The sequence below is a fragment of the Protomyctophum parallelum genome (genome assembly GCF_964188405.1).
Source record: "Protomyctophum parallelum genome assembly, chromosome: 14".
Classification (NCBI taxonomy): domain Eukaryota; kingdom Metazoa; phylum Chordata; class Actinopteri; order Myctophiformes; family Myctophidae; genus Protomyctophum; species Protomyctophum parallelum.
The window spans coordinates 16,022,270-16,040,695 of record NC_139709.1 but is presented as its reverse complement, the minus strand read 5'-3'; the positions used below and the strand labels follow the sequence as shown (position 1 = coordinate 16,040,695).

The following is an 18,426-nucleotide window of genomic DNA, read 5'->3' as shown; positions in this document are numbered from 1 at the left end:
TTCATTCCTTCATTAATTCAGCAGGTTGCCATTGTAGTCCCCTCTGTGCCAGGAGGGTCCTGCAGGCTGCTCGGGGGGGGGGGGGGGGGGGGGGGCTCGGTCGGTTCCGTACAGTCTGTCTCCCCCCCGAGTCCTTGAAGGAAACGCTGCTGCAAAGAGGCTGGTGTGTGTGTGCGTGCCGCATGTGTGTGAGCGAGAGAGAGAGAGAGAGAGAGGGGGGAGAGAGGATAGGAGACGTACGGCAGGTTGCATCTGCAGCAGTCGCTGCTGCTTGTAAAAGGAGGCTGCTTTAAGTTGGAGGAAAGCCGGAGACTCGATCCATCATCCAGAGTAGACCTTCTGTTTTGTGGTCCTCCTCACTCCTCCACGGTGTTTATTGCCAATAACTAACCAATCAATTATTGGTTAGTGTTTTTGGACCCCTCGTGTCTCCCGACAGACCCCCACCACCACCACCTGGCACCACCACCACCGTGCACGTCCCTCCCGTCCGTCACCGTGCGTGTCCCTTCCTCCTCTCTCTCTCTGACATGTAAAATCTGCAGATCGCTGCGGTCTCCTCCACCAGCTGCCTCAGTGCTTGTGATTTCTGCGGGGCGCATGCGCGCGTGTCTCAGGCTCTCTCACACACACACACACACACACACACACACACACACACACACACACACACACACACACACACACACACACACACACATACACACTGTGACACACACACACACACACACACACACACACACACACATACACACTGTGACACACACACACACACACACACACACACACACACACACACACACACACACACACACACACACACACACACACACACACACACACACACACACACACACACACACACACACACACACACACACACACAGGCTGTCCAACCAAGGATATTTACAGCAGTTCATAGATCATCATCAATACAGCAGCATCTCCTGACAGATTTGACACCTTTGAGATTTATTTAAGTGATTCTCAACCTTTTGAATTTCAAGGACTCCCAGTTTGATATGCATTTAGGGATTAGGCTAGGCCACAGATCTCTGCAACAGTAATCTACAAGTATGAAATCCTGTTAATTTAATTTGGAGAGATAAGCTTACCAATGGAACCAAATGGACAGAATAATGGTCCATTTTGTACACTGTCACTCTCAGAGTTAAGAGTCCCATAGGGCAGTGGTGGCTTCTCAACCTATTCAGGCCGGGCAAAATAATCAGATTTGAAGTTTTGAACTGGGGACCCTCCCCAGTCCCCACCCTGACAAGCACTTGTAATTTAGGAGTTGAGGCATTACATATAGTTTGACTCAGTTACATAGATAAATATTGTTCAATTTTCACATTTTATTTGACAATTTAGCCAATATTTGACCAGTTATAATATTAGTCTATAGTTTGATGGTGCATTAATGGCCTTTTTCTTCTTTAATGTTTTTCTTTTTTAGGTATTAAAAATCATTAGATTGTCACTCCACTGTCAACTGGGGACCTCCAAATCATGTGGTCACAGGTTGAGAACCATTGAACCAAGGGTCCAAATGCATGGACCCCTTTGAGAACTATAGTGTTTGTCATTCTCCGACCATTCATTCAAATCCATGTATATAATCAACCAAAACTGAGCTGTGTGTCACTTTCACAGTAAAACGACTCCAGTCATTAATTTGGGGTAATAAATATATATATTTATTTGCACTTCATTAGTTTAAGAATGCCACAAGTTATAAATACCACAAATCTGCCTTAAAACATCATGCCTTAAAACTGCTTTCAAATAATGGAAACAGGTTTTTAATACAAAGTACAGTATTCCATCATAAAAGGATGCTCGTTAATTGTAAAGAGTTGATTTAAAACTGAGTATGTGTAAGGCAAGTCAGTGCCAAATATATTGCTAAGTTGGAGGACATTTCAAGAAGTTTCATTCCATAACACCATATATTGTACATTTATTTTGTGGGGAAAAAGTGTCATGGTCTTTGTGTCCCCGATGGGATTTAAAAATGTAACCATAAAGTAAGAACCTTTTCTATTGACAGCAAATAAAATAATGACTGGTTTATATATATATTAAAAAATTACAGCAAGCTTAAAAGCAACTGTCTTATGTATGTTAATGATTCATGCATGGCAAAACAACTCATATGGTAAGTTACACTTCCACTTTCTAATTGTCTTTAAGAGCAAAAGGGTGGATAATTTGATTAACCTGCAAATTATTTGCAACAGTCCCAAAACACTATGTGTCACCAATTACCTTGAGCAACTTTGCTTTTGCACACAGGACCCACACAAACAAAAAAAGAACAGGAAATCATGCAGGATGCTGCACGAATCTACTTGGCAAATTGAGAAAATTGAATTAATGTCATTAGGGGCGCTTCCGTTTCCTTCTCACCGTCAGACAGACTATCGGCTGATTTTCACCTCAACCCATACTACGGAGTCACACCTAAAATAGCTGATCCTACACAGTGCATACTGTAGATAGATCTGCTATTTTCAGCATGCAACTTTGTCGTTGACAAAGTGTAAATTGGGCTTATCATTACTAATTGACTGAACGTGTCAGAACACAAACGCAGTCAATCACATCACTATAATCCTTATCTTGCATTAATACCACAACATATTGCTAGGACTCATCTGTGTAACATTATGTGTTATTCAGAGATGTTGATTACTCATGCTGTAAGGAGGAAACCCCTCTTGACTTTGTTGGTACCAGCTTAATGTCAGTCATCAGGATACAGCACATTTCTTGTCAAACAAAACAATGTTTATTAACTGTTGCATAAATTACAAAAAATAATAACCAATACCGGTAATAACCAATACCACCACCTCATGTTGTCCTTTGATTCCCCTTTACAGCTTGGATTTGAATCATTAATTCTTGCATTAACATGCATAGCCTGTATGGAAATATAATGTGCAAGATCTGGGACCAGATCCAAAACATATTAATTAGAAAAGAAGGTAATAAAACGAAACCCTAAACCTAGCCACACATTTAGGTTTTGCCCTTCGACAAAGATTTGAACCAACTGGTTTCTGCATTAATCTATCAAAGGCACTATACTTTGGAAATCAATTTGACATTCCAAGCCAACCATAACCACATTAACCATGGTGTCCCGATTTTGGGCAAATGATCAAAGATTTTCAAAATCTGTCAAATTCTTCAACTTTCCTTCCCAAAATAGCAAAAATAGCAGATCTACAAGCTAACAATGCGCCCAGCTTCTAGATCTGCTATTTTCACTATTTGTCCTACGATTAAGTATACAGGGCTTAATTTGTTAATTAACCAAATCTGGACCTATTCATTCTTGCACTTCAAACCTTTCTTCGAGTAGGACTCTCTGTATGCATATTGTACTAAGTGGTATCTGCACTGCAGTCAGATGACGAAAATAACAAAAAACAAAACACTGATAAGATTAGTTGGGAAAGTCAAAGCAAAGGCAAGAACCTTGTGTACTGTACCGTACATACCATACACAAGGCGAGGAAGAGAGAAACAAAGACACTGGAAGAGCGGCGAAGAAAGGCCTAGAATATAAAGAGGTCATAAAGGGAGAGAGAGAAAGAAAATACACTACTTTCTTATTGTCCCTTAACTCCCTAGAAATGTAACACTGCATGTGGAGAAATGCCCCCACACGATCAGAATCAATGACAACAATACCATCATTTCCATAGACTATTTGGGTTCTGTATCCTCCATTTATTTCAGCCAGAGAGGGAATGGGATACTGAAGAGGATTCACTGAAACAACACTGATCTATTAGTGCTATACTACTTCTACTACTACTCCGTAATGTACTTTCTATTACACTGCCTCCCCACAGTTCAGCATGTCAGCTTAACTAGCTCTCAAGGATTGTAGTGCAAAACATTACAATTTGTACAAATGTAACATGAGCCATTCTAGCCACAAAACACTTTTAAGGCGATAAGGACACAAAACTGGTGTGACGACAACCCAGAAAGCCGCTTTTTGGCGGCGATGGAGGGTGTAAACACACACATTGTAATCCTGCAGCTTTTCAAATCAGAGTCCAGTCAATGCCAAATTCATAACTATATTTACATAAGTTAATTTACAAATATATGTAGTTGTGTTCCTCCTTCAATTTAACCCAGCCATTTGGGTAATAATACCTAGCATTTATATAAACCTACTGTGTCTACGCACAGCTTTCAAATTAAACTGAGGATATGTGTGATACAGATTATCACAGAACGTACTGTATCAAACTTAGTGTACAGTTTGTGCAACGATGACCGTCAAAACAAAAGCATGGAAGACCAAATGAATAGCCTTACTCCCTATGACAGGAAGATACAATCCTTTCTGTCCAGTAGCCACAGTGGAGCCACAGAGTAGCCCTTGGAATTCAACCAGCTACTGTCACTAAATCACCAGCCTAAGAGACATTTAGGATAGAGCAGTACCTCCAGATAATGATCAAGTTATCTGCCAAAGTGGCTTGTAGAATGGACAAACTTACTACTAGCCAGTAGCCACAAGCTAAATCTACCTGCATTTGGCTGGTTTCAATTTCGCACGCTGTCTCCACTCTCGATAACATTACAGTTACAGTACCCCTCATTCAGCAGATGTGTATCAGCTACCAGAGGGTACTCCATTTATAAGGCACCTGCAAGGCACAGCTAGCATACGCCCCTGTCCAGTCATCTTTTTGTTTTTTGTGCTAGTAGCGGTGCTAAACGTTTGGCGTGTCGGTTGTGGCTGGCTAGTGCCGATAGTGGGCATGGAACCTGGGAAAGCGGTATTAAAAACCTGGCACTCCTTTGTTAAGAGTGAAAATGTGTTGAACTACCGTCCTATACCAGGGCTTAGTGCTGATAAAGGCGCTAAAAATAAACAGGAAGCTTCCAGCACCTTTTGGAAAACATGCAACTGTAAGAACCGTACTTGACTTGACGGTTCCCAGTGTGTACACACAGCCTAACTGTCCTGGAAATGAGGTAGTCTGGGGCGAGTGTGGACAGAGGGGTGCTAGGGAGTGAGTGGTTCACAAGGTATTAGTGTGTGTGTGTGTGTGTGTGTTCTTTTAACATGTGAAAGTGTTCAGCAACACAGGTTTTTGAGAGGACTGTGTGTGTGTGTGTGTGTGTGTGTGTGTGTGTGTGAATAGTTGCAGAGTCTAACAACAGCCATCAACTCCTCTGTTTCTGTTTCTGTACTGCTGCTTTGTGCTGCCCCCTCGTGGCCAGAATGGGTCACTGCATATGTGCAGACAAAATAAGGCGGGCTGGGGACGGGGGAAGGGGATGTGTCTCAGCAGCAGCGCATGCGGGGAGGCGGCAACTCTGGAGGCACTTCCACATCCGGCTGCAGGGACAGGATGCTGTTGGAGAGCTCGTTGTTGTGGATTTCCAGAGGCATCTGTTGCATCAGAAACAGGACAAAGGCGGGGGGAAAGTTTTGTTTTACTATAAGTTTGTACTATTCATGAGTTTTACCACTAGAAAAACCAGTGTTACAGAGTTTTCTGGGGTGTGCATAACGACTTTCAGTGGATGACGGCACTTTTTCAGAAACCAACCTTGGCAAGAATGTCGTCCACAAGCTTTAAGAAGATCTCGTCCACATTGAAGTTGTCCTTGGCACTAGACTCACAGAAGCGCATGCCGCTTATCCGAGACGCAAACTGTCAAAGCAAATAGACAAATTAAGCTCTAAGATTCTCTGTGTATGACAATCTCAATGAACTATTTGTGTCATTTCTTACTCAAAATTTCATTCATTATTTTCATGAGACAAGCATTTGATTAAGAACTAGAAAAAGTTCCCTACTGGGTACAGGTCTCCACCAGGAGGATAGGAGTGTGTGATGTTTGGCAAAATGTTTAGGAGTAATATAAACATTTGTTTTGTTTGTTTGTTTTTTGCAACAATATTCTTCATTGTGTTGAGGAAATGCGGGCCACTCCTGAAAACTTTGGAAGGCCATCTTAGCCAATCATTGTAGAATCTGAGAAATCCAACGTACTAAGTTGTACACAGATCGATGCAGTTATAGGTAAAAGCGCCACAGTGAGGCTGATTTGGCAAAAAAATGAGTGGCATGTCGTCCTCGGCTTAGTGGAAATTGCACAATGTGTTTGTGATTTGTGGCATTTTGTTCGAAACGGACCAATCATGTGAGCTTTGGAAGCCAATCTTAGCCAATCAGGATGGAAGATGGGAAATGGTGCAGATCCGTGTTGATCACATGACTATAGAGATAGTGTATAACGAATTGTGTGATAAAATGTGTAGTAATCTACAGAAATGTGTTTTGCCAAAATCTGCCTCATGGTGGCGCTATGCGGACACACACACACACACACACACACACACACACACACACACACACACACACACACACACACACACACACACACACACACACACACACACACACACACACACACACACACACACACACACACACACACACACACACACACACACACACACACACACACACACACACACACCCACCCCTTCGGCCAGGTGGAGACAATAACTCTGGGCATCAGTGATGTCAGACTGGGTCTGGACTATGAGATGATAATAATTCATATTTCATTTTCTTTCTTCATATGCTATTCTCATGTTATTGGTGTAAAGTCCTTCTTCACACCTACAAAAGCGACAGGTGGGTAGGGGAAGACTAGTACTGAAAGAAAAAACTGACACACATTGTCTTCAAATGCCAGGGGAAAAAAAGAGAAATTCCCATTAAACTTGTTTTCTTGTATTTGAAGACAGTGAGTGGGAGTTTTTTCTTTCAATATTTTCTTGACTGGAAAAATGTATAAACTAAACGTACACACACAGTAAAATCCACTGAGGATTTGGTTGAACCTACCCTCTCCGCTTGTTGTCGACCAATGATGCGGTCGGTTTCACAGTCCAACTTGTTTCCCACCAGGAGCAACTCTGCCTCCTCTGACGCATACTGACACAAAACAAACACAGGAGAAAAACAGGCTCATCTTAACACCTGCACACTGTAATCCTGAGCCTTTGTTTACCTCTGAAACTGTAAAAAACTGAACCATAAGGGTAAATTATTCCACTCCCAGTGTAAAAATTAAGACTCAAGAATGTCATGGTGTGACGTTTCTCAAGAGTATATTAACCTTGGGAAACAGCAGACCGCAATCATTTGCAACTGATCTCGTTTCTCATGCTGACAAAATGGTTCCGCATGACAATCTGTCTTAAAAGGGACACCGAAAATGGTGTTTTGTGTCATATTGTTTTTCTGCAAGTAATTTCAACACCATCTGCAATGGCATAAAAATGTAAATGTATATTCAAGGTAAAAGCAAACCACCAATCCGTAAAGTAATTCAGCACCCCAGGCAGTGCTATAATGATGTTGCAGCATTGCAGTTTTGTTTCTGGTGGAAACTCAAAACTTGTATTAACAGGCAAAACGCATTGAGATATCCATTCAGGTGAATGTACTGTTCCTCTCAGAATAATAACAACTTATTTTCAGAGTACTCACTGTAATGTAAACCCACAAAGTAACACCTCAGTGGAATAGCTTTGGAACAGGGCTGGGAAACACATATACAGACCCTGGAACCCCCTCAAGGAGTGTCTGGACCGGGCCCCACTTTGAGAACCAATCGATTATTTTTAAATTACACACTGGTATCGGATTGGTACTCGTTATCGACCCATACACAAGTTATGGGTATCGGAACCGGTATCGGGAAGGAAAAACTGGTATCTCAGACTGTTTGAGCGGTGGGCGCTCGGCTGCAGACAACTAATAAAAAGATTATCACCCAGGCCAAGAGTGGAAAACTGTGGCACACCAAAAATGTAATATGCAAGACATACAGGCTCAGATGTGTTTACATTTGGTTGTTTTAATTAGCCATCCTCACAATATCGTCACAATATCGAGGCGTCTGGTCAAAAAAAGTTAAATTTGATTTTGTCCATAATAATAATAACCAGTAAGACGCCTGAGGGCGAGAAGCAACCTCGCCCTTTGCATGCATCGGCCTGGGTGACAGCAGACTTGCGGGGCGAGCACTGGTGCTTTGGCATGGGGGGTAAGATCTTAATTTTCGGGCCCGTTAGTTTTTGCCGGGCGAGGCTGCACTAATAACTTTGGAGCAGGCCCGTCTAGAGTTTAAATGGACAGGTATCAGTCCAAAGGGAGACATCGAAGAGGAAGGATGGATGGGGAAGGATAAACATACGTATGATATGTCAGAACAGGTCAGCTCCATATATGGATATATCTAAGGGTTTGAGGTCAGATCTCCATCCCTGATGATGTCACGTGCCCGACCAACACATTCATGTGCCCCACCAACACACTGACAGGAAATGCACGATTCCATAGTTATCTGCGACCTTCGGTCGCAATAATAATAATATCTCAAGGAGGAGCTTTGAAGGATTGGCGGGTGGGGAGGGGGGGGGCTTCTCTGGTAATATTGGGGAGAGCATTCCACAGGTTGGGGGCTTGGGGCCATATCTTCTCTGGTAGTATTGGGGAGTGCGTTCCACAGGGTTGGGGCCATATCACCCCAGGTACGGTACTTCAGGAGGTTGGCGTTACCGGACCTGAGCATCATATCTCCCAGCTCTACTTTGGCATAATGGTAATAATATTTAGAATGTATCATCATTCACCTTATCTATCATCTTCATCCATTTAGGAAGGTCGTCGAAGGTCTCCTGCTTGGTGATGTCATACACCAGTACTATTCCCTTGGCCCCTCGGTAGTACGCTGACGTGATGCTGTTGAACCTCTCCTGTCCCGCCGTGTCCCTGGAAACAAACACACACGCAAAGTTACTCACACATACTGTACAACCAACGAGTTACTGACACACAATCACAACACTGTCATTGAACACATTATACAACACCCTAAACGCCATATCTGACCTACTGCGTGGAGGTGTGGGGAAATACTTACCAAAGTAATCTTCAACCCTTATGCACAATACAAAAAAACTGGGAGTCAAATTTCAAACAGCTTGGTGCTCGAACCACTCTGAAGAGCATGTGCATATCTGTCAGTGGAGTAAAGCTATGGAAGCTATGGTTTACCAGAGAATGTCCAGCAGTGCAATAATTTAATTCTATTTAAGAAAAGGTACAAGATGTGGCTTTTGGAGAAATACAGATATGATACGTGATGGATGTGTGTATTATGTGTATGGTACATATATGCATGCATGCATGTATGTATGTGTGATATATATGTAGGAAAATAATACTGTGATTGGATGTATAAGAATTAATTTTCGAAGGAAAATACTGAATAATAATAATGTTGAATGTTCTGGAAGGAATGTGAATGTAAAAATTGTATAATTATATAGGGGGATTATTCATTATGAGAGTTTCAAATATGTTAGAGAACAATTACATGTACGGGTTAGGCATCAATAAGCTTTGAGCTTCGGCCTATGCCTTTTCGATCAACTATAAGCGAGTGTGAACTTTTTGGTGAGTTATCAGAAATAATTTTGATGACTAAAACTATAATGAAAAACATTCGACTACCTTTGCTAGCTGACAAAAACAAAATAAAAGCGAAATAATAAAAAATAGGCTATGATGACTATAAGACTAAACATATACGGTAAGACAATTGTCAACAAAAACTAGATTAAAATGTTAGGGAGAGACTAGTGGAGAAGAGATCCAGTAGAACAAGTTTTATATTTAGTTGTGCTTGGGTGTTGCACTCTGAAAATAGCAGATCTAAAAGCTCCCAATGCGTCGCATGTGGGCTTGTAGATTGGCTATTTTCAGCATGCAACTAAGTGTACAATCATCAAGTCATTACGACGCCATGAAGGCCTAAATACATTTTTGGTCACAAAATCAACTGATATTTAGTCGACTGAAACTAAACAAAAGAAATTTATATAATTAAATCTGAATGGAATTGTATTCTAAAGACTGGTTCCCAGTGTGACACACAAAAACAGCATTCAAAGGGGGGCTTCAACCTCTTGGGAGGATGAGCATCCGGTGGTCGCCGAATGAAGCTGAGGTGTTGTGCCCCGTAAATAGGCGATCTACAAGCTCATAACACGTCATAGTGCTGCAACAAGTTGTGAACTTGTAGAGCTGCAATCTTTTGGGCTAAGTTTAAATCAGGTTTAAATCTGCAATCCATAACATATTTCAGTGAGTGAATACATGACTTAATAGTTTGACTGTTTTACACGCCTAACCCGCATTTTAATCAACCCCCCTTCCAACGGCGTCAACTCCGCGGGTGCGCAGGAGCCGAAGCACCCGCTGGCAAAATAATAAGCCAATATCAATATGCAGTATATGCACCCACTGAAATTAAGACTGAATTTCCCTTCCCCCTGGTCATGTTGTCATGCACGTAGTCACATACCTTTACGGGGGGTGGGGGGGCGCTTGGGCCAAGATAGGTGTTGGGCCGCCCAACTTGGGCATTCAAATGCTAATAAGGTGGCTTTTGTTCTGCTGCCAGGTAGAGTATAAATGTTGCATACAGTACAGTACAGTGCCCGCTGCCGCCACACCGACTCTGCACGTAGCTGCCGAGGCTGACAGCACTATCAGCACCAACACAACGGCTCTTTTAAGAGCTAATAGCAGCCAGCAGCCCGGGGGCGCAAGCCGCGGCGCAAATATGCCCGAAAATATCAACCCATCTGGAAAGAGACATTTACCTGGATCAGGGCTAAAGAGACTAAAGACATATTAGCGAGCCACAATGGGACAAGCAAGACTCAATCACCTTGTTCTGATAAACTGTCACAGCGATATGGTGATGGCATTGGACATGGATGTTAAGCACAATTTACAATTTACAATTTAGGCATTTAGCAGACGCTCTTAATCCAGAGCGACTTACATTTAGGCAAGAACAAAAGCATGGGAATACATCACATAAAAGCATTTATCATGAAACATGCGTAAGCACTCACTAACGTTATATAAAGATGACGTCCCTGCCCCCTTCACTGCCGAGATTGTTGTATTACCTTTAGAGCATACGCTGAATTATTTGGGCTTTTAATCCGCGAAAATCCAGCGAAAAAAGGTCCCTCGGTTTGTTGTGATCCGATCATACCATCCACCATCTTGGTGCACAAAAGGCGGGTATGTCGTATATAGCAACGACAGTAACCTGGAGTAAACCATTCCTGGCAGTAAAACTGTTCAGGCATTGCATGAGCAGCACAGATCTTATAAATTAACAATATGGCTACTTCTGTTCAAAAAAGATTCTCTGAAGAAGAGAAGAGGATTTTTACACTGCTGCTAAAACCTCAGAAAGCAATCGGTCAAACATACGCTCCAGTCCAGGGGAACTGTTAAGGAACGCATCTGTCACCTTAGCTTTTAACCACTTTAACCATTATTTTTGCTATTGAAATAGCATACTGTATATCAGCGGCGTCATCTCCGGGGGTGCAGAGGCGCAGCTGCACCCAGTGGCATTCTGTTTAGCAGAATATGCACCCACTGTCCTTACTGAAATGTCATGTAGTCACTGTAAGTCACATACCTTACGGGGGGTTGGGGGCGCTTGTGCGGCGGGCTGCACCCACCGCCGTTATAGGAACCTGACACGCCTGGCATATATACAAGCTCGAGCTTGCTCTGCTAATTGTGAAAATGCGGGCAAATCATTGAATATATATTCTTTCACAGCAAACGTTCTAGCTCATATCTTTGCTTCTGGGGGGTCCCGGTAACAACATATTTTCAGATGACCCCGGCAGCCGAATACATATATATTTGGGGGTCCTTGACAAACTTTGAGCACCACTGATATAGAAACATCAGGATTTAAGAAGACATTTCTAGAATCTGGCCTTACTGGACTGCTGCTCAGACTGATACACACGAGAAGAAAATGTTGAATGAGGCGCTGAGCCAGGACAGTCCCTTACAAAGCACAAGGGGGGGTGGTACCCTGCTGCCATGGCCTGGCACGACCTTGATCCAACCAATAAATTGTCTGGAAGTGTATAATAAATGCTTCTGTGATCACTCCAGGGGGTGCTCTCCCATAAGCAGACACTTGAGTGAGTAATATGAAAAATAATTAATATGTTCATGGTTGTCAAAAAGACCTAAAAAGGCCTACAGCGAGTATATTATTTATATAGTATTATTTAATTTTAATTGGATACCATGTGTGATAACTGTGTCACTTTACAGACAGACATTAAAAACACACTAAAAGCCCAAATGTTGCAGATGCTGTGTCAGTTTTAAGATTCTAAATGTAAACAGTCCATAGTTCGAAGGGACAGTGGTTTTGACAGAGTAACAAAGGTAACTACCAGAGGAGACTGTGAAGGACCATCCAGATGTAGTGCGTTACTGTTTGGTAACAGTCTTCTCTGTTAGAGCCTCCCATCACTGCCAGTGACTGGAACAGTCTCCCTACAAACGTAAGAGAGACCTCCAACTACTTGACCTTCAAGTAGTTGGTTTACTTGTTTTGTATTGTACTGTATTGTATATGTTTTTGTATGGATAGTTGTATCGCCACTTTTAACAGCCTGCTCATGGACTACAGATGAAAATTAGCTTTTGGCTAACCCCTGGCCCATTTACATGAATTGGAAAAAAATGTGTTGATTAATGTGCATTGTCCCTAAATAAACAAACAAAAAAACAAATGAATATAAATGTGATGCTGAGCTGACATTGAATGACGGGACCGACAGACTTGAGGTCAAACAACCAAAACAGTGGGGAGTTGAATCATTGATCAAAGCCCTCAATGTCAATTTGTTAAATTAAAGAATTACTTGTTTTTTAACCTAGTATTAGTCATAAAGAAATCCTGAATCACTCTTCATGTCAGATACTGTTCATTTTGATATTGTCTAAGTACAAATCAATATAATGTCTTTATATTTATATGTCTCGATCTGTGTTGTACTATGATTCAGCCACTGGTCAGTGGTTATCAGAGGGTGGGGTTAGTAGCAATGTCATTGAGTTTGTGAGTGTGACCTGTTACTGTACCTTCAGCAGCCTGCTAGCCTGCCTGTCCCCCCCCACCCCCCCTCCCCCCCGTGAGTCACAGTCAGCAGAAGCAGCGTCACATGGCAATGGAAGGGTTAGGGCAGGGCAGGCAGTGATGGATGCATGCTGGTGGTGCAGCTGGACAGCTTCGTGTTAGCATGAGCTTCAACATGAGACACAAGACACATTCAGCACACACATCGTCTCTGTCGGCTGGAAACCTCCTATCCCTATATTCTTCTTAGTAAATGAATACCCTAGTTGATCATACTACAGCGTCACCCAGAGGAGCAGATCCACAAGCTGGAATCGCGGCGACTGTATAATCGGCTACTTTTTATGCTTTTGAATTTGAAACCTGAAAAGTAACAGTTTTGGACATGGAGGTTTGCAGTTTGAACCTGACAGAGACGACATCCTGAGCTGATATGTTGAGGATGGAGTGAGTGAGGAGCCGGTGTTAAGACAGCAGACAGGACAGGAGAGAGGTAGAAGTGGACATTGAGGGTTGGATGTTAGTAAAAAAGGACAAACAGTTGCAATGTGTTGAAAAGCATGATGGATTAGAGTATTAGTAGGTTGTTATTGTTTTTACAGGAATATAGAGTGTCGCAGTCCCGCCCCTTTCATGACGACGAGCGGCCCGGAAAATAATTTCCCATGCATTTTTCCCATAGATGTTTCAAAAAGATCTGTAAGCCTTGGACAAAGCCAACTCGGACCGTGACAAATCATGACAATAAACAATATTTTGGGCTGAACAAATAATTCAAAAAACAAAACAAAAAAAAGTGTGGTCCATTTTTATTGTTTGTTGTCATGATTTGTCACAATTCAAGTTGGCTTTGTCTGAGGCTTACAGGTCTTTAAATAAATAAATACTTTTACATCTATGGGAAAAATGCATGGGAAATTCTCTTCTGGGACCTGGGCCCCTCATCGTTCTGAAAGGGGGCAGGAGCCACGCTCTATTGGGAAAGCTGAAATAATTTAATTTGAATTAGAAAGCCCGCTGTGGATATTAATGTACAACCATGATCAATAGAGAGATAATACACAACACCACATTTCTGGAATGATGTTGGTTGTCTATATGTTTCAAGCTACAGAGCCTCTGACTTACTATGCAATGACATTTTAAAACAGATCATTAAATGATCACCGTTTAATAATTGGGGATTTTGCATTGCAGAGAACTACGTGATTATACTTGGTAGCAGCAGTGGCAATAGAAAGTTATTCGGTGCATGGTATATTGCTCACACGGTATGCTGCCCATGAGACAAGTACAGGTGTACCTTGGGATATTTGGAAACTACACATTATGGCATAAAAACTATTTAACAAAATGTAAGATTTTAATTTACTTAGTATATCAGCACTTTGTGAGAACTAATTTCCCAATACAGAGTTTATTACTATTGTGTTTTTTAGTTTAATACTACTATACATTGTAAACTTTTAATTAGTAGATTGAAATCGAAAGTGATTAACAGCGATACAGTGGCCATTTTGCACAGATCAGACTTGATGCGACTCAGTGGGGTACAAAAAGTCGGAAAACCAGTGGTGTGATATTGTACCTGGCCACCAGCTCAGTGCTTTCTGGTTGGTGTTTCTATCATGAGACTGGGGTTCAATCCCCATCAATGGAGGTACGGAGCAAGATATCTCGCCAGTTGGACTACTTACTTACATCATGACATGGGAACTACTACACAACCCAAAACTCTACCAAGATGTCTTTATGCTTTAACAGGGGCGATGTGTTTTGTTCAGAATGATCCCTCACCATATCTGCAGTCTGATCTTCTTCCCTCTCAACTCAACCGTCTTGATTTTGAAGTCGACTCCTGTGGGGGAAACAAGCAGAGAGGAATGGATACGTGATTGAATGACCTCTGTGGCTGGTGTCGTCAAAAGTCACAAACACACTAACGTAGTAACGACACACACACGAAAGCTCAAAAGTCAGCTCAAATAACTTGAGACCTGTGTCACACCGATGACGGGGCATAAAATGGAGGTCTGCCATATCAGCTGCTTGCCTGTGTGTTTGTGAGGGATGTGTGACTATTTTGGGAATGAGGGCTATAGCACGCTGCTGTGCTTGGCATGGAGCTGTTGATGTACTCTATATACCCGCTACACAAGCAGGTCATGTCCCGTGATTCCATGTCCGCTATTTATAAGCGACTTTTGGCTTGTTTTTCTGTAAAGTCGCTTGAAAATTAAAAAACATTGCTTGTGTTCCTAAAGTGTATTTGCTTATTTGAGCTGTGTTGTTAAAATGTTCCAGAAAATATTCAAAATGCTTCACTTTATTTTCTCCAAGATTTTGTGTAAAAATAGCATATAACAAATCTCCATTGGAAAAAAACGTAGTCTTATATTCAGGCCTGGCCAATAGGGTATGAGTTGTGAGCTTGTTGTAGATCAGCTACTTTCAATTATATCCAATCCCATTTGGGCTATATGTGGCTTCTTTTGAGCTTGTTTTCATAGACTTAGTTGGGTATTTGTCTGTCAAAAACTGGCAACCCTGGTCATGTCCAGTATGTATGCCAAACTTACAGGGACTATTCAAGTCATAAATCAAGTCATAAACCCATTATCCTCAATAAATGATGATAATTAGTAAGTGGAACGATTGACATGTGGGAATATTAACCCATTCTGACCGGGCACCCATTTTGGTGTCAGCATCATGTTATGCTTTAGCTATTTAAAAATAGCAGATCTACAAGCTCATATCGCGCCACCGAGTGGCGCGATACGAGCTTGTAGGTCTGCTATTTTTGAAAAAAATCTTAGAACGACTGACATTTTTAGAATCTGATCTCAGGTCAGAATGGGTTAATCAGACCAGTGTGTGTCCGGCGGAAACCTCGTATGAATCTGATCTCAGGTCAGAATGGATTAAATAAAAGCAAGTCAAAAGCTGTGAAGGAGCACGGTGAGTTTAAATTAAATTAAAGATAGGCCTTATTTTAGCCCCCCCCCCCCCCCCCCCCCCATACACAATTACTTTAGGCCTAATTACAGCTTAACTTACCAAGTTCAGATCCAGGCTACAGCAGCAAGACCTTGGAAACCTAGCCGCAATTTGCAACTCTAGATTTTTTTACAATGGGTTGAATCTAGAGTTGCAACAAGCTCCATCCACTTCCTATTCATCATTTTTGGTTTGCGATCTGCTTGTCTTAAACGACGTTAAACTCACCAACATTGCAGCTGTAGTCCAAGCTTGAATTCTCCTCTTTCAATCTGCCAAGCTTGTTTTTCATAAAAATCCACCGTAGAGATGTTATGAGCTACTTTCTGTCCAGACATCCTCTGGAAGTGATTCTTTTTCACTGCTGGAGTTTGGAAGCACTCGTCGTACGTCACTGAACGGCCCTGCGTTCCACCTGTTTCGAATTTGCACATAATGCAGGAGGCAGCAGCGCGACCCGTTAAGAGAAACGAGTGCTTCCAAACTGCAACACTTAAAAAAATAATCATTTGCAGAGGATGTCTTGACAGAAAGTAGCTCATAACATCTCTACGGTGGATTTTTATAAAAACAAGCTCGGCAGATTGAAAGAGGATAATTCAAGCTTGGACTGCAGCTGCAATGTTGGTGAGTTTAACGTCATTTAAGCAGATCACAAACCAAAAATGATGAATAGGAAGTGGATGGAGCTTGTTGCAACTCTAGATTCATCCCATTATAAAAAAATCTAGAGTTGCAAATTGCGGCTATTGGAAACCCAACATCAATGGGAAGCAATCAACTATAACTAAACTAGAAACTTGTAAACAACAGCAACAAAAGAAATACACAAAAACAGCACCACCATCACAAATACTTGATCTCTGTGGATGAGTATTAAAAAAAGAAAAGAGAAAATAAATGATAGAAGAACTCTGAGAGGATACAAATGTGACAACTGCTCTTTACTCACTCACACAGTCACACACACAGTCTCTCTCTCACACACACATACACAATAAAAAAACATGTGCCATAACCCTGCTTGCCTGCTGCTTACCTACGGTTGACTTGCACGCTTCGCAGAAGGTGTCGTCCGTGAACCTCTCCATGAGGCTGGTCTTGCCCACGCCGCGCGACCCGATGATGATGATCTGCAGCTTGTAGTCAGCGGGTCTGGGAGGCATCTTCCTGCGGCGGGAGGCAGCGCCCAGAGCGGGGGAACAGTTGGCGGAGCCCCCGCTGACACCCACACCACCGGCCCTCCGCGGTATGTCATATCTGGGATCCATTCACTTTAAATTTAATTCCACATTTGGGTAATCGCGACGACGAACAGCTAAAAAACGTTAAAGTATTGTTATTGTTAGAATCGCATGGGGCTGTTTAAAAGGTGTGTTTGTTGTGCCAGCGGTTTGTTGTTGAAGTTTTGTCAAAGTTTTTGTTGTCGCCACAGAGTTGTTGTTCTGCCATTAGAGCCCGACACCAGTGACGTCACCCAACACACCACCAAACCCGTACTTCCGCTTCCGTCGCATTCCGTTATTTATTGATAATAAATAAAATAAATACTACAGGTTGATACAAAAATTGATAATTTCCTAACTGTTCGTCCACAACATAGTTTATTTGATCGGATATTTCGCATGTGCTTAAATACCTTTGAAAGTTAACGAGGGAATATACTATAACGAATTAGGCCGCATAATTAGCTCTAGGCCAGGGCTCTGCAACCTTTTTCACATGATGAAGTGGCATGTTTTCATTTTGGTGATAGTCAGTGTTCCATAATTATAATATAATTATGAGACCACACTAAATGAAACCATCTCATCTGATTTTGATTGTCCAATGTCCATAGGACACACCAGAGCCTAGATGGCTCTGGGATACACTACACATAACAAGTTAACAACCTTAGAAATATTTTCTTTCACAAGATCATGATGTATTCTCGGAATAAATAACCCACCTATCTCCCAGAATCCCGCCCCAGTCATGAGTTAGGAGTTTAGGAGTTCGAATGAATGTACAATTATGTGCAGGATGTTGTAGATGTGAATGGACTTAATTTAACGGACTAAACGTTTTTGGAATATTTAATTTCAAAGGAAAAAAAACGTCTCTGTCTCACACTTATGCCAGTGTCGTGATCATCATCTGATTCTGATCACCCTCCCTTAATTGTGCCAATGTTGGCACTATGGTTGGCTGGGGCTGGCACCCGTGCCTAAATTGCCTACCCCTGCTGCCTACTGCATTATGTAATAACAATATTAATAATAAGAACACTAGTACTAATAATAATAACCCTATATTTATTGTAATAATTAGACAATTAATATATAAACTATAAAACTATAACCTTTTTTATATTTTGGCCGGGTGTTCACT

The 18,426-nt window shown here is 41.9% G+C and overlaps 2 protein-coding genes across 3 annotated transcripts in view; both read right to left on the bottom strand.

The window, feature by feature from the left end:
* mtcl1 (microtubule crosslinking factor 1) overlaps window positions 1–83 on the bottom strand; it is an 80,644-nt gene extending 80,561 nt beyond the window's left edge. For both annotated transcript variants that reach the window (XM_083782930.1, XM_083782931.1), the window contains exon 1: window positions 1–83. This exon is cut by the window's left edge and continues 1,096 nt beyond it. The gene's annotated coding sequence lies outside the window, so the exon portion shown is untranslated.
* A 4,006-nt stretch (window positions 84–4,089) lies between these two features.
* On the bottom strand, window positions 4,090–17,666 carry rab12 (RAB12, member RAS oncogene family). Its single transcript, XM_083781427.1, has 6 exons — window positions 17,093–17,666; window positions 14,851–14,911; window positions 8,702–8,840; window positions 6,906–6,995; window positions 5,595–5,699; window positions 4,090–5,434 (listed from the first exon to the last, which is right to left on the bottom strand). Exons 1-6 carry the CDS (start codon window positions 17,322–17,324, stop codon window positions 5,327–5,329), a joined length of 735 nt encoding a protein of 244 aa, XP_083637553.1. The 5' UTR covers window positions 17,325–17,666; the 3' UTR covers window positions 4,090–5,326.
* Window positions 17,667–18,426: the final 760 nt, after the last annotated feature.

What these genes read in the sequence shown, in the direction of transcription:
- rab12 (XM_083781427.1), bottom strand. Translation starts at nt 17,324, where the DNA reads ATGGATCCCAGATATGACATACCGCGGAGGGCCGGTGGTGTGGGTGTC. An exon ending in AGCGTGCAAGTCAACCGTAG is followed by an intron (nt 14,912 to 17,092) that starts GTAAGCAGCAGG and finishes TTTCCCCCACAG; the next exon opens with GAGTCGACTTCAAAATCAAG. An exon ending in AAGATCAGACTGCAGATATG is followed by an intron (nt 8,841 to 14,850) that starts GTGAGGGATCAT and finishes GTTTGTTTCCAG; the next exon opens with GGACACGGCGGGACAGGAGA.